At 39.9% G+C, this 16920-nt stretch overlaps 2 protein-coding genes across 5 annotated transcripts in view; one reads left to right on the top strand and one right to left on the bottom strand.

Annotated features, from left to right (window-relative positions):
• The window catches only part of immp1l (inner mitochondrial membrane peptidase subunit 1), a 161193-nt gene extending 156692 nt beyond the window's left edge, over window positions 1–4501 (bottom strand). The window contains exons 1-2 of one of the 4 annotated variants that reach the window (XM_087996362.1): window positions 4430–4493; window positions 291–2266 (exon numbers count right to left, since the gene is read on the bottom strand). The gene's annotated coding sequence lies outside the window, so the exon portion shown is untranslated. Of the gene's footprint in view, window positions 1–290; window positions 2267–4429 lie in introns of all 4 variants that reach the window. The other 3 variants (XM_043705548.2, XM_043705556.2, XM_087996363.1) reach the window with 3 other exon arrangements.
• Window positions 4502–4691: 190 nt separating this feature from the next.
• The window catches only part of elp4 (elongator acetyltransferase complex subunit 4), a 277183-nt gene continuing 264954 nt past the window's right edge, over window positions 4692–16920 (top strand). Inside the window, exons 1-2 of the mRNA XM_043705557.2 lie at window positions 4692–4821; window positions 10759–10794. Of these exons, the coding sequence (XP_043561492.1) occupies window positions 4692–4821; window positions 10759–10794 (166 nt within the window). The remainder of the gene's footprint in view (window positions 4822–10758; window positions 10795–16920) is intronic.

The following is a 16920-nucleotide window of genomic DNA, read 5'->3' as shown; positions in this document are numbered from 1 at the left end:
AAAGCTAGAATGGAAAGGGGAAGAAATTATTTTAATTAGGATTTGAAATGCCCTACCTGAAAGACTGGATTGGAACTTTCTAAGGCAATTGGGGTTGCAGTTGAAGAAAGCTAATTTGCAGCATGTGAAACAAAATATTAAAAACTGCACATAAATAACAAACACTGATATTCACATAATAAATTCAAATCTGTTACAAATATCATACTCCCATGACATAAAAATGTATTAGTAAACAAAAATTGTTTGTGATTTTTGAGATTTGTAGCTCAGGTTGTAAGTTTACTCACTGAGCTGCTAGGCTTGTTCTCAGACGTTTCATCACCGTGCTAGGTAACGTCATCAGCGAGCGTTCATTGAAGCACTGGCGTTCTGTCCCGGTTTCTATTTAAGTGTCTTGGCCTGTTAAGATGGGTGATATCTCTTCTGGTTCTTTTCTTTTCAGAGGTTGATAAATAGGGTCCGAATCTGAAACTCCATCAATAGACATATCAATTTGAACCCCATTTAGCAACCAGTGAAAAAAAAACTGAAAAATGATATCACCCACTTTTATAGACCAAGACATATAAATAGAAAGTGGGACAGAACACCAGCACTTCAACGGAGGCTCGCTAATGATTTACCTTGCGTGGTGACGAAAAGTCTGAGAACAAATCTACCAGCTCAGTGAGCAAACTTACAAAACGAACAAGAACTGTGTTGACCTCAATGGAAGAAGAAATTGATGAGCACATCAAACAAGCCACTGATGCACTATCTGTAGTTTGAGAAACTCAAGAAGCGGAATTTCACCTCATTGTTTTTAAATATAATTTAAATGCTCAGTCTGTACACTGGACTATTTTCAGCAAGTTTACATTATGTGTTCTTTTAATAATAAATCTAAACATTAAAATAAATTAACATATTGAGAAAAAGCTACTTTGATTAATCAAACTCAATGTACATACAATGTGGCTTTACATACCTAATTCTTAACATGTCCGTATGAGCTTACAACTATTTGCAATCTCTCTCAGACAATTTGATCAGTTTAATCATGCTTGGAATATAGTTTGCGCATCGTTTATGCAATCAGTGCAACCCAATTTGAACTCTGATGAAAGGGTACCAACTTGAAGAATTAACTGTTTCTTTCTGCATAGATGCTTCTCATCTTGTATTTTGTGTTCTTTATATTTAAAAACACATCCAATTTGCACAAAAACCTTTTACAAGTAATGATGCTTTAATACATTAAAACATCCCAAGGCTCTTCAGAAGAGTGTTATAATGCAAGTCTGGCACTGAACGATATATGGTAGAAAACCAAAAACTTGGTCAAAAGGAAAAAGAGTGTCTAAAAGTATGGATAGGAGGTAAATAGCTTGCAGAACTTAGGGAGAGACCCCAGGTTTACAGCCAGGTAGCTCAAGACTGCCCCTGGTGCAGCAATTAAAATTCCTCCCATCATGTTCATGTGTTCTATGGAATCCTTTGCAAGCAGAAGAGGGCTGACTGTCCAAGTAGTGAAGATACTGAGATCAAAGCCTCCAGTATACGGATGAATTTACTGTCTTCTGCTCAGACGTGCAGTCAGTGCACAGACTGATGAGCATCTGCAACTACTTGAAAGAGATTGGGATCCAGGATAATTTGACACAAGAGTGAAGTTGTATCATTTGGAAGCTGCATCAACCAGTCCTTTGTCCCATTCACTATCAGGGGCTGGGAATATAATTTGAAAGTGCCCACATATGCACTATAAAACGGGAAGAATAGAGTGCAAACATGGGAAAAACACTCCCTCTCCATTGCAGGTAAGAACCTGGTCATCAGCTGCTATAAAGATTCCTGATGAGGGGCTTTTGCCCGAAACGTTGATTTTCCTGCTCCTCGGATTCTGCCTGACCTGCCGTGCTTTTCCAGCACCACTCTAATCTGGAATCTGATCTCCAACATCTGCAGTCCTCACTTTTGCCTAGCTGTTGAAAATGGTTCAAATTTAACCAATTTTTAACTCACAAAGTGTGGAAATCACCTGAGCTATTTAGTGAGAGATTAAAAAGGGAATTTGAAATCTTGAGATAAAGTGAGGGAAAAACATTCACAACATTTTATCCACCTAGCCACATTTAGGCATAGTTGTGGACATCCACATTATGCAAACACAAAGTGTCATGATGTTGTTTGGCTCTTCCTGTCCTCAGTGTTGCAATGGATAGGTCTGGTCACATTGTTGCGGAATGCTCCAAGAAATTCAACAGTGGCATACACCTGCCCTCTGTGGAGAAATTTATACATAAAAACCATCAATCACAATTGAGAGGTAGTCAGCTTCTAAAACCCGAGAGTCTAGATTAGAGTGGTGCTGGAAAAGCACAGCAGGTCAGCAGCATCCGAGGATCAGGAAAATCAACGTTTCGGGCAAAAGACCTTCATCAGGAATGGAGGCAGGGAGCCCCCAGGGTGGAGATATAAATGGGGTGGGGGGCTGGGGAGAAGGTGGCAAGGAGTACAATGGGTGGATGGGGGTGGGGATGGAGGTGATAGGTCAGAGGGAAGGGTGGAGTGGATAGGTGGGAAGGGAGATTGGCAGGGTAGGACAGGTCATGAGTATGGTGCTGAGCTCATTTATCTCTCCACCCTGGAGGCTCCCTGCCTCCATTACTGATGAAGGGCTTTTGCCCCAAACATTGATTTTCCTGCTCCTCTGATGCTGCCTGACCTGCTGTGCTTTTCCAGCATCACTCTAACCTAGACTCTGGTTTCCAGCATCTGCAGTCGTCACTTTTGCCTAGTTGGTTCTAAACCCTAGAGTTTGAACATGATAAGAAGATGGAGGTCCTGTTGATGGTTTCACCAAGCAGACTACCAAAGTCAGCTGGGTGAGTGCTTTGTTACCAGCAAGCACAAGACATGGCTTGCTTCATGATGAGAAAGGTATATCTTGGTATGTTTTTTTCCAAATGCCTGAATCCTTCATTACTAACATCCCGAGGGCTACCATTAACCAAACACTGTACTGGGCAATCCATGTATACAGCAATGCACACTGGCAGCAGACAGTACCATCTACAAGATGTACTGCAGCAAATCAACAAGGCTCTTTTGATAGCACCTCACAAACCAATGACTTGTACTATCTAGAAGCAAAAGGGCAGGAAGTGCATGGAAACACACCATTGCAAGTTTGCCTTCAAGCCATACATCATTCTGACTTCGAACGATGTTGTCATTCCTTCACTTGTTCCCAAACTCCCTTACTAATAGTTTTGTAGGTATACCTACAAACCAAGGATACAGTAGTTCAAAAAAGCAGCTCACCACAACCTTCTCAAGGACGATTGTGGATGGGCAATAAATGCTGGCCTAGCCAACAATGCCGACACACCACGAAAAAGTAGAAAAATAGCAAGTACTGTCCATGAGAATAGTATTCCCACATAGGTGGAACATCACACAGACATGAGAAAAGCAAATGATAATAACTTGAACTCTTGAGAGATTATAGATGAATGAAGGCAGAACTGACAAGAATAAATAATCATTTTGTTCATAACAATTTCTTTTCTAGAATGGGCAAACTGGTTAACTTGTCACAGTAAATGATAATATGCAAACATTTTTTAGAAAAGGGGTTTGTTTGTAGAAATGCATTTTAAGTACACTGGACATTATGACTTGACATATTTTTGTGACCTCTGTCGCTTTCTGTTTTGACGAGAGAGCCCACACACGAATCAACTCAGTATTGAATGTTGGTTAAGCCATGTGATACCTTAGTGACAACAGGGTCAAACGAGGTGATAACTGTAAAAAAGCAGGCTACAGTCCATGGAGGGGTCAAAATCTTTGGGCGGTAATCAAAAAGAATAATGCAGAAGCAGCCATTGCAAATGATCTACTGGCAATGAAATGGAATCAAGTCATTATTTTTAACTCTCAGAAATAAAACCTGAAATTGCTGGAGAAACTCAGCAGGTCTGACAGCATCTGTGGAGGGCCTGTGCCCGAAACGTCGAATCTCCTGTTCCCTGGATGCTGCCTGACCTGCTGTGCTGTTCCAGCAATAAAGTTTCAACCAGCATCTGTGGAGTGCAAACAGAGTTAACGTTTGGAGTCCAGTGACCCTTCTTCAGAAGTTCATTATTTTTAATTGTCGATAGTCATACATGACATAGATCCACTTTCCACTAGATCTCACTCCTATTTCTCTCTTTCAAGTCCTCCACAACACACTGTGGGATTTGTAGTTCCAACGCAGCACTCCTAACAGCAATTCCAACAAGGCGCATGCGCATTTGATCAAATACCCTCCAGTGACAGTTGGTTACGGTTTGACAGCTTTGAATCTCCGGTGCCATTAAATGTCTAACTCATTTAAATCAAGGACATTGGCAATAGTAACAACGGCTTCTAAAATAAGTAAAGTTCAAATCTGTACCTTTTCTTCTCAAACTGAAGATTAACACAAGGCTTTCACAACGTCAACCGTGCGTGCTCTCAAAGACCCGCTGGTACGGAAGGTAAGGGGATAAGCCAATCACAAATAAGCTATTATGCGTCCCTGACGTCGACGGTTAGAAACAGTAGCGCTGGTTGGATAGCCCTTCCTAGGACGCTGTTGATTGGTGTTGCCGACCACGCCTATCAGCCACGCCCCTGCCTTTTACCCAAAGTGCAACGCGAACAACAGCCATACGAAGATGGCATCTTGCAGTGGCACGAGTTTTCAACGGAAGGTGCGGAGCCAACGGGTGCCTGGGACTCGGCCATCACTGCGGAATGGGCAGCTGCTACTGTCTACTGGGGTACCGTCTCTAGACTATATTATAGGTCAGTGAGCCCGGTTCCTATTCAACTGAAGACGCAAATAGAGGGTGTCTGTAATTCAAGACTCAGCCTCCCCACCCCACGTAACTGACACCTGATTGACAAAGGGACAGATCGGGCAAGGGATACAATTTTTCCTTGTTTCGCCCAGGGGGTTGTCTATCTGGAGTGCAGGGGATACTTTCCAAATCTGCAGACGAAGTATTATGAACTATGAGGAGGATATTGTGGAACTTCAAAAAAGCATTGACAAGTTGGTGGACTGGCTAAATTGGTGGGGGTGAGGTTCAATGCAGAGAAGTATGATTGATTGGAAGGACACTGAAAAAACAACAAAAGGGTGCAATTCTTCAGATGCTGCAGGAGCAGAGGGACCTGGATGCAAGCATGTACATTCCTGATGAAGGATTTTTGCCTGAAATGTCAATTCTCCTCAGATGCTGCCTTACCTGCTATGTTTTTCCAGCACCACACTCTTGACTCTGATCTCCAGCATCTGCAGTCCTCATTTCCTCCTGTATGTATGTGCAGAGCATTCAAAGTGGTAGAACAGGTGTAGAGAACACTAAGTAAAGCAGGATGTTTTTGGCTTTATCAGGACCATAGAGTACAAATGTAGGGAGGTGATGTTGAGCTTGTACAACCCATTTGTTGATCTTAGGTTATAAGAATGATGCAAAGGTATTGAAATGAATGCAGAATTGATTTCCCAGAATGATTCCAGGTTTGAGAAACTTCCAACCTCTTCAATCTAATTTTATAGTTGAACTGTTGTCCCTGGAGGGAAGGTTGAGGGGTGACCTAAAATGTCAACCTGATTGAGGTTTTCAAAACCTTGTGCAAAGTATGCTGATATGAAATTGTTCCTGCTTGTACAAGAGACAAGAAAAAGGAGTCATGAATTTAAGTAATATGCAAACAAAGCACGGGTGGTCTGAGGGACAACCTTGTTACACACAGTTTGGGTATAGAATGCATTGCCTAGAAATGTGGTGGAGGCAGGTTCAGTTGAGGCATTAAAGAAGTTAGAATCAGACAGCACAGAAATGGATGCTTTGGTCCAACTTGTCCATGCTGAGCAGATATCCTAAATAAATTTAGTCCATATCCCACTCAACCCTTCTTATTCATACACTTATCCAAATGGCTTTTAATTGTTGTAATTGTACCAGCCTCCTCCACTTCCTCTGGCAGCGCATTCCATACACTCTCAACCCTCTGTGGATAAGTTGCCCCTTAGGTCGCTTTTATATCTTTCCCCTCACCTTAAACTTATGCTCTCTACTTTTGGACTTTACCAACACCAGTGAAAAGACCTTGTCTATCTACGTTATCCGTGCCCCTCATGATTTTATAAACCTCTAAGGTCACCTCTTAACTTATGCTCCAGGCAAAATGGTCAAAGTTTATTCAGCCTCTCCCTAACAGCTCAAGCCCTCCAACCTTGACAACATCCTTGTAAATCTTTCCTGAACCCTTTCAAGTTTCACAACATCCTTGCTATAACAGGGAGACTAGAATAGCACACAGTATTCCAAAAGTACACTAATGTATTTTCCAGCTGCAATATGACCTCCCTACTCCTACACTAAATACACTGACTAATAAAGGCAAACATACCAAACACATTCTTCACTATGCTGTCAACCTTGGACTCTACTTTCAAGGAACTATGAACCTGCACTCCGAGGTCTTTGCTCAGCAATACTGCCCAGGACATTACCATTAAGTGTATAAGTCCTGCCCTGATTTGCCTTTCCAAAATGTAGCACCTCACATTTACCTAAATGAAACTTCATCTGCTAGTCCTCAGCTCATTGGCCCATCTGATCACAATCCTGTTGTACTGAGTTACCCTTCTTTGTTGTGCACTACACCTTCAATTTTGATGGCATCTGCAAACTTACTAACCATACATCCTGTGTTCATATTCAAATCATTTATATAAATGATGAAAAGCAGTGGATCCAGCACAGATCCTTGTGGCACACTGCTGGTCACAGGCTTCCAGTCTGAAAAGCAACTCTGCACCACCAACCTCTGTCTTATACTATTGAGCTAGTTCTGTGTCCATATACCTGGTTCTCCCTGTATTCCATATGATTTTAACCTTGCTAACCAGTCTATGGCTGTCCTTTCTTTTCGGGATAGTAATGGTGTGCAGGGACTTTTCATTTGCTCAGTTTGTGGAATGTGGGTGTCATTGGGTAGCTGGCATTTATTACCTATCCTAGTTGCCTTTGAAGGTGGTAATGAGCTGCTGCCTTGAATCACTGCAGTCCACCTGCTATGAGTTGACCCACAATGCCATTAAGGCAGGAATTCCAGGATTTTGACCCAGCGACAGTGAAGGAATGCCAATGTTTCCAAATCAGAATGGTGAGTGGCTTGGTGGTGATGTTCCCATAAATCTGCTGCCCTTGTCCTTTCTGGATGGTCATGGGTTTGGAAGGTGCTGTCTGAGTATCTTTGTTGAACTTCTGCAGTGCATCGTGTAGATAGTACACACTGCTATTGAACATCAATGGAGGAGGGAGTGGATGCTTGTGGACGCAGTGGCAATCAAATGGGCAGTTTTGTTCTGGATGTTGTCAAGCATCTTCGGTGTTGTTGAGGCTGCACTCGTCCAGGCAAATGCAAAGTATTCTATCACACTCCTGACTTTCGGAAGTCAGGAGGTGAGTTACTCACTGTAGTATTCCTAGCCTCTAACCTATTCTTGTGGCCACTGCATTATGTGGTGAGCCCAATTGAGTTTCTGATCAATGATAACTCCCGGGTTATTGATAGTGGGCGATTGAGTGAATTGAATTTATTGTCATGTGTACCGAGGCACAGGGAAAAGCTTTGTCTTGCGAGCAATACAGGCAGATCAGAGTTAAGTAACATAGATAAGTAAATAATAGGTAAACTGTGGCAAAGACAAAAACACAGGTACAGGCAAATGTTAAGAGTTTGTGTCCATTCAGTATTCTAACAACAATAGGGTAGAAACTGTTTTGAAACTGGCTGGTGCATGTGTTCAGGCTTCTGTACTTTCTCCCCGATGGTAAAGGTTGTAGAAAAACATTGCCAGGGTGGTGTGGATCTTTGAGAATGCTGGCGGCCTTTCCTTGACAGCGGGCCTGGTATGGTAACACCATTGAATGTCAAAGGGTGGTGGTTAGGCTGTCTCTTGGGAGATTAGCCGAAGATAATTGAGCAGGGTGCAGGTGCAGTGGGCTGAAGGGTCACTGGACTCAACTGTAACTCTTTCTCTCTACAGGTGCTGCAAGATCTGAGTTACTACAGCACCTTTTATTCTTGTTGCAGATTTTCACTATCAAGTTCTTTATATTTAATTGGCCTCTTTCTGCACTGTAATAATTCTGAGATTCTGTGAAGACTTGAAGTTCAGTGGAATTTTTCACAGTATGGCTACAGCATAGAAGGAGGCTATTTGGACCATCGTGTCTATTCTGATTGAACAATTTACTTAGTCATTTCTGGCCTTCTCCCAGTAAGTTTGTACACAGATTTTGTTGATTTTCCAAGAATCTCTTAGACTGCAATTGAACTTGCCTCCATCACACACAGGTAGTGCATTCCAGACCATAACCATTTGCTATGTGAATGTTTCTTTATATTAAAAACCAAAAGAGTTGTAGATGTTGTAAATGAGAAACAAATGGAAATTGCTGGAAGAGCTCAGCAGGTTTCGCTCGACTGAAACATTAATTCTGATTTCTCTTCCCAGATGCTGACAGACCTGGGTTTTTATATTGTTTTTCAACATGTTTTTAAATCTACAAACACTTGCACGTTATAGCTTCATGGGTGGGAACAGTTTCATTGTCCAGACCCTTGTGATTTTGAATACCTCCATCAAATCTCCTCCTAATGGCATTTTCTCCAAGGAAACCATTTTTTCTTTCTTCAATCTTCGTATGTTCTCTATCCCTGGAAACATTTGTGATTTTGTTTTTTCTTTTCGCTCCACCTTCTCCGATATTTTCTAGTAAGTGTAGTGCCCAAAACTGAATGCAGCACTCCAGCTAAAGTTCACTGTGTCCTGTACAAGGTCCCTGCCTTCGATAAATTTTATAATATCTATTTTATTACCTGTTTATGTCGAAGAAACATAACCCAAAATATTGCAGTTATATTTGTTATTTGCTGGCTTGCTCTATTCAAATGTTTTCAGCCTTTTGATTTGGGTAATGATTTTGTTAATGCTGCATGATTATTCCAAATTCGAGATAGCTGTTTTTGTCTGTACTTAAGATGTATGCAGTTCATTGTGAACATAGATTTTTAATATCTCAAAAAAATTCTTCAGTTAATAGAGGGTACATTGATATCAAACTTTTAAGTGTTTTATTTGAGGTCACAAGAACTGGATTATATCGATGTCACTTTCTATTAATCAAACTCCAGTAACCACTTAAATTGTACAATTTGTTTAGGACTGATTTTGATTTATGGCTTTTGAATGGAGTTTGACCTGAGAGCAGATACCTATGCCCAGTAGAGAATTACTAAGTCGTAATGCAATATGTATGGTGACTTTTCAAAATTGGGTCAATCTTTGAATAAAGTTTAGAAGTAATGCTGTTACTGGAATCAAAATCTTTATCATAACAGTGCTTTGTATTTTCAAGACTGGGAATTAAAACTATAGATGTAACCCTTCTGACTCTTGCACAACCTTGTTTCCTGTATGTGAAATTTCAAGTTTGGAATTGGAGGGAGCGTTCCACCATGCTCTAGTAGTTTGCAGATTTGTTTAGACACTTGAAAATAGCCTAATCCAAAGTTTGAGTCATATAATTTTGAGGAGGAAAAGGGCTTCTGTAAATATCATAACTGCCCAATTAGTATCCCTTTTATGAATGCAAAAAAGCTTTTTAGGGAATTGTGAATAGAATAGCCTCCCTATCCAAGTTCGAAAGATTGTGTTAGGCATTTCAATCATTTTTTGGTTTTCTAATCATTTTTTTAAATTGTATAATGGCCTCTTTTTAGTTGCCTGTAAACTCGTGCAACTGGTGTAGCAATCATAAATAGATTTGTTGGGTTTGCTAACCAGTGGCTCGCAATCCTTTTTTTGTATGTTAACTAGGCTTTTGACCAACGTGAGTTAATCTGAGTCTGGCAATTTAACTACTGCCAGCTGCACAAACTTTAGCCTTTGGGAGAACTAGCACAGTATTAGAGAAAATACCAAAGGAGTTTATTATTGTCCACAGGTCTTGATGACCTCTATGCATCTCCTCAAACATGCAAATTGGGAATGTGCCAGATACTGAAAGTAAAGCCAGTAAATCATTCACTCTCTCAGGTTATTTGTTGGATTAGACCCAGTGTCAAAATGTTCTGTATGGAATCCCAATGTTTAAGTGAGAAAATGTATAGCATGTTAAACATTCTTACTTGAGTGTACTGATTCAAAAGAAAAAGCAACTTTCATTTTCTGTAGCACCATTTGTGATTAGAAGACATTGCAAAGGGCTTGAGAGCCTTTTATGGCATTTCCTTTTAAATGGAGTCACAGTTGTAATGTAGACAAACATTTGTCACCAGCAAGGTTCCACAAACAGCAAAGGATCACCCAAAATTTCTTTTCTATTTCAAACAAAAATGTCGTGCAGGACCCCATGGTGAATATCCTTGCTCTTCTTTGGAATAGCTTGTGGATTAGCCAATATCTATTAGCATTGTAGTGGAATAGATGCTCTGTGGGATTGAGGCTTATGCTGATTTCTTTCTTTTATCATGTGAGTGGTTTTATGTTGCTAACTTGTCTTTATAATTTTATCTTTATGATAAATGGTACAATATTCAGTTTTTGTTCATAACTTGTAACTTTTCATGTAAAACTATTTCTGAATAATTCTTCATTTTAAAACCTTCTGTATTATTGAGGACACTGAAATTTTTATAATGTTAATTTCTTTTTAGGAGGAGGCCTGGCAGTTGGAACTCTTCTTCTTATTGGTAAGTAATCTATTACATTTTTAGCAGCTCACCATCTCTGAGAGTCGGAGTTTAAACAAAATATTGAACTATTACTAATACAGTCTGATAATCATGTAGTGCAACTTATTAAATCTTGTAATGCAACAACAACTTGCAATTGCGTTGGGCTTTTAAAGTAGCAAACTGTACAGAGGAGCTTCACAGAAGCAATATCAAAAAGAATTGACACTGGGGCAAATGACCATGATAGCTGTTCGATGAAAGAATTAGATTTCAATGAATATGTTAATGGTGCAAGAGAGATAGAGAAACTTAAGGGAATCCCTGAACTTGGGCCTAGGCATTATAAGGTGCACACACATCATGACGTAGTTGGAGTTGGTGGAATTTTGATGGATGGCAGTGCTGAATAAGCGAGTGTTTTTGAATAACTTGTGTATACACTTACTGTGTTAGACTGACTAATCATTTATCACTAAAAAACAAAAAAAAAACTGCAGATGTTTTAAATGTGAGGGGAAAAAAATAAAAATTTAGCAGATCTGGTAACGTCTGTAGAGAGAAATCAGTTAACGTTTCAGGTCGAGTGACCCTTCCTCAGAACTGATGGTAGCTAGGAAAATCTGTTTATATGCAGAAAATAGGGTGTGGGGAAGGGGTACAGAGTAAACAGTAGGTGGGGATAGAGCCCAAAGAGAGAGAAGAGTAGTTAGGCAAACAAAGGAGTAGATAACAATCTGGCTGGGAGGGTGAAAAGCTATTAATGGCTAGCTAACACTGGATGCTGTGTAATAGCAAACCATGTGTTAATAAGTGAGACTGCAGATGCTGGACAGTCAGAATTGAAAAGTGTGGGCTTATGCCTGAAATGTCAATTCTCTTGCTCCTTGGGTGCTGCCTGACCTGCTGTGCTTTTTCCAGCGCTAGACTTTTTGACAAGTGATAACCAGGCAAAGTTGTTGGGTTTGGGCTAAGGATACAGGAGATATCAAACCCTAAAGTTATTGAACTCTTCTTCAATTCAGTATTCATTGGTTTGCTTTCCTTATGCATAAAATTGTCCTTTTGGAATTGGAAAAACTCTCCAATTTGATATCTTAGCAGTGCTTGAAAGTATGTCTTTTGAACTATAATCAGAGTCAAAATGTAGAAAAATGTGATGACCAGTTTATCCCCAACAAGGTGCTCTCTTTCCCCCCCCCCCCCAAAGAAATAATGACCCCAAAATATATTTATTTTTGGTGAGAGATATAATAGAGTTTAGTAACAAGAATGATCTCATCCTTGATTTTACTTTTGAGCAAAAATAAAACTGAATTTTTAAAAATACTAATTCTGCATGAATAAATCTTATTTTCCACTTTTGTTTTTTGAAAATGAAAATAACAAATGATTTGTTAACAGACTTTGAGGAGCAAATCTGTGGGTTAATTATAAGAATTCTTAGTCTCTGACCTTTCAATGGGTGCAGTAATTAAATGGCCATATATCAGCCAAATGTCTGAATGTTGTTCCGATGTCTTTATATGAACATGAACTGCTTCAGTGTCTAGTCAGGAAAGGTACTACTGAACATTATGCAGACTGAAGTAGATATTCCCAATTCTGATCTTATAGTGGAGGGCAGGTCTTTGAAGCAGCTAAAGAGGGTTAGGCTGAGATCACTACCCACTGAGACTATAGGCTCTTGTCAGAGTGTGGTGCTGGAAAAGCTCTGCAGGTCAGGCAGCATCTGAGGAGCAGGCGAATCAATGTTTTGGGCATAAGCCCTTAATCAGGAATGCTCATGCTCAAAATGTCGATTTTGTTGTTTTTTTTCTCTGCTCCTCGGATGCTGTCTGACCTGCAGTGCTTTTCCAGCACCACACACTGAACTCTGAACTCTAGCATCTGCAGTCCTCACTTTCTCTTGTAGGTTCTTGTCATGCAGTGAAAGTGACCTTAACTCTGAGCTAAGAAGTATTGGTTCAAGTCACACCTTGTCTTGTTGTGTAATACCATCTCTGAATAGTTGATTTTAAAATTATTCACCCACAGAAACTAACTCTTGTGGTGCAGAGTTGGTGCTCCTCCCCCCAACCAGGAGGCTGTAGGATCAAGTCTCAACTGGTTCAGCGGTGTGCAACATCCTCGTCTACTACAGAAACTCCTACAGTGATGAATGGAGATAATTAACCTCCAACAACTGCAGCAAATCATCCTTTCTGCGACTTCAACCAGTGGAGAGTTTTCCTGCTGATTCAGAGTTTAGTTTTGCTTTGGCTCTTTGGCAGACTAGGTCAAATGCTGTCTTGATATTCAGGGCAGTCATTCTCACCCTTGGGTTCAAAGTTATGATTGGTCCAAGAGCTGAGTGGCCCTGCCAGAGTCCAAACTTAAATATATCTCAACACCAGGTTCTAGTGCAACAGATTTATTTGGAAGTATTAGCTTTTGGAGTGCTGCTCCTTCCTCAGTTAGCAAGTGGGGGCAGGATCAAAGGACTCAATTTATAGCAAAAGATCATAGTGTCAAGCAACTGATGTGATTTATTGAATAAACCTAGATTGCTGTTAAGTCTGTCATCTTTTTGAATGGGTTGCAGGTTTTGATTAATTAATATGTATATGCCAAATTTCTTTCAAATCACATTCCTGAGGTAACTTAAGGCTTTATTTTTTTTTTTAAAAGTGACATCTCAGCTCAGACAATGCATTAACGGTGTAAGGTTAGAGTCTGTCTGCATTCTAATCTTGAGTCCAAACTGAGCAACAGTGAGTAGATTACAGAATCTCTCTCTCTTGAGAGCACTAGGTGATTGTTCCATCAATTGTTGATTATCTGAGACTAATAGAAAGGTGATTGGACAGGTTAGATTTGGCCCGTTTTCAGATTTATACTGTATGTAAAAACAGTTCTCCACATTACCTGGGTAATGCCAGTGTTGTAGCTGTACTAGAACAGCTTAGCTGGAGGTGGAAAAGATCCTGGAACTCAAATCTTCAATGCTATTGATGGAAAGTTGTCAGGGCCTGTAGTCTTTGCAGTATCCAGTGTTTTCAGTCATTTTATAATGTTGTGTAGGGTGCATCGAATTGGTTGAAAACTGGAATTTGAACTGCAGACATCGGTGGAGAGGTGAAGGTGGATCATACACTCAACACCTCAGGCTGAAGATGGATGACGATGCTTCAGCCTTATCTGTCTCCCTGTGCTGGGCGCTCTCATCATTGGAAGGATGTTTGTGGAATCTATTCCTATTGGTTGTTTAAGCGTCCATCACTTTTCACAATTGGATGTAGCAAGATCTGGTCCATTGGTTGTGGGGTTGCTTAGTTTTGCTTATTGCATGCTGATTCTGCTACTTGGCTTCAGGTGCTGTAGTGTTGTAGATTTGCTAGGCTAATTCCTCACGTTTTGGTATGTCTAACACTGTTGATGTGCCCACTAGTGCTCCTCATATAGTGGGTGACGTATCTGTCTTGACAGAAAGTTGGCTGGCAGGCAGAAAACATTGTGCGCATAAATAAGTCTCTGAATGCCAGGATGTGACAAGTGGAATGCAACGTAGTATATGTTAGGGCTTCAATTTCTTTCACAGATTACACGAAGTTAGGTCGGAAAGTATGTTATGAAGAAGAGCTGAGTTGCAGGTAGAGGTTGAATGAGCAGGCAAAAATCTGGCAGATAAAGTAATAATGTGGGGAAAATGTGAAATTCTTTGCTTTGGCAGAAAGAATGAAAAAGCAATGTATTAAGTGGAGAATGACTGTAGGATTTGAGATGCAGAGGGATTTAAGTATTCTAATGCATGTATAGCATAATCAAACTGGCTAATGAGATGCTATCCTTTATGAAGTAGTTGAACAAAGAAGTAAAGAGTACGTTGAATTATATAGTATGGTGATAATTCATCTGCAACATTAATTTTGTTTTTCTTAATTAAGGATATAAATGCATTGGAGACAATGTAGAGGAGGTTTACTAGATCAACATTTGGAATGAGTGAATTATCTAATAAGAATGGATTGGACAGGCTGGGCATATTTTGACTAGAATTTAGAGTGAGGGGTGTCTCGATTGTAATGTACTAAAACCTAAATGGCCTTAACAAGGTGGACATGGAAAGGATGTTTCCTCTTCTGGGTCAGTCCAGAACTAGGGGTACTGTTTAGATTTGGGAATCGGCCTTTTAGTGCAGATGAGAAGTTTTGATGGTTGGAATTTTGGAATTCTCTGCATCAGAAAACAGTGGAGGAAGGGTCATTAAATGTTTAAGGTAAAGCTGAATGGATTCTTGTTAGACAAGGGGATCAAAAGTTATCAGGGGTAGATGGGGAAATTGAAACACAAAGATCAACCTTGACCTTATTAAATAACAGCTGACTTCAAAGGCCAAATAGTCTAATACTGCACCTGTTTCATACAGTTCTTTAACTGAATGGTTTTGGTAGGTTGGGGAAAATTCTGGGCCATGAGTTCAGATTGTGGTTGAATACAATTCTGCTGCTGATGGCTGAAAGTACCTCGAATGCTTAGGTTTTGAGTTGCTAGGTCTGATAGAGATCTATCCTATTAGCACAGTGGCAGAGCCACACCACCCAGTGAAGGATATCTCTCTGCGAGTACTATGTTGTGTGAATTTTTATTTTACAAATAGCGAATCTAGCATTTGAGCTTGCCTCCGATGAATCTCTTTTGCAAATCAATATATTACTCCTTATTGTCTCAGCACACTACAGGAGTCAGAACCAAGTAGTCTTCATGTGAAAATGATTAGTACAATTGTTCCCTGATTTCTAAGGTATACTAACATAATTTAGATTCCTTGTTGAATATTTTAACATTCCAAGTTCTCTTGTTAACTCCATATGTGCACTTGTTATACTGAATTTATAGCTTGCTAGTGGTTGTGCTGTTACACCTGCTAGCAGAACAATATTGTTGATTGATGTATGAACAAGCAGTATATTACAATTAGCACTTAGAAGAAATTACTGCAACTATCTTCTAAAGTCACCTTATCAATCTGAAAATATCTGAAGATATTTGGTTTTTATCATAAGAGAATAGATCCCTTCCTCACTGTTTTGCTATCCGTTACTTCATACTGAACCTTTGCTTCAACTGGTCAGAGCCAAAACACTGACCCTTCAACTTTGTATTAGGGATTGGCTAGCTAAGCAGCCAGGCAAATCTGCAACCACCACTATCTTAAGGCTTGAGCAGCTAACGTGCCGCAATTTCTTGCTAGTTTCCATGAAAGAGCCAACATATTATCTTTGAATGTTACTAGAATGCACAAGCAACACTTTAATCTAAAGCTGATGTTGAACATGTACTCCTGAAAGATGCTTATACTTTTCAGAGAGCTTGTGTATTGTATGGATTTAAATTGTTTTGAACTGAATTTTACTTGAAACAGACTGTTAAGAGGTAGAATTCCATGGAACTGAGGGCAAATTACTGACATGATTGGGAAATATGTTGAATGGTAGGCAAAAGAAAGTAGGGATAACAGGTACTCCAAAATGCCATTGTGATTAGTGTCCACAAAAATCTGTTTGGGCCTCTATCATTCATAATTAATGACTTGGGCACTATCTATGCCATTGTCCAAATTTGCTGATGACTCCAAGTTAGGCAGCATTATAGACAGTAGAAATGATAGCATAAAGTTAAAAGGGATATTGATAGGCTAGATGAAAACCATAGTAAACTGTGGCAGATGGATTTCAGTGTAAGCAAGTATAAGGTTATCCATTTTGGTAGAAAAGGATAGATCAGGGTGTTTTCCAGATAATATGAAATTAAATAGTTTATGTCCAAAGAGACTTAGGAGTTCAAATGCACAGATCTTTAATATGCCAAGAATAAGTGCAGGAAATTATCGAGAAGGCTAATGGAATGCTGGCCCATGTATTTAGAGGACTGGAGTATAATGATGCAGAAGTAAAACCTTGATTAGACCCTACTTTGAATACTGTGAGCAGAGCTAGGGACCACATCTTAAGAGGGATGTATTGGCTTTGAAGGAAGTACAAGAGTGATATGAATTTCAGGGGTTATGGTATGAGGAGATGCTTGTATTGATCTAGACTTTAGAAGATTAAGGTGTGACCTGATCAAAGTCTTCAAGATATCCACAGGAAAAGACAAGGTTGA

Source organism: Chiloscyllium plagiosum, unplaced genomic scaffold (genome assembly GCF_037043375.1).
Source record: "Chiloscyllium plagiosum isolate Xiang-an unplaced genomic scaffold, Cpla_swu_hap1 HiC_scaffold_18, whole genome shotgun sequence".
Lineage (NCBI taxonomy): Eukaryota > Metazoa > Chordata > Chondrichthyes > Orectolobiformes > Hemiscylliidae > Chiloscyllium > Chiloscyllium plagiosum.
Note: the sequence above shows the minus strand (reverse complement) of the source record. Positions and strands in the feature narration are given on the sequence as shown.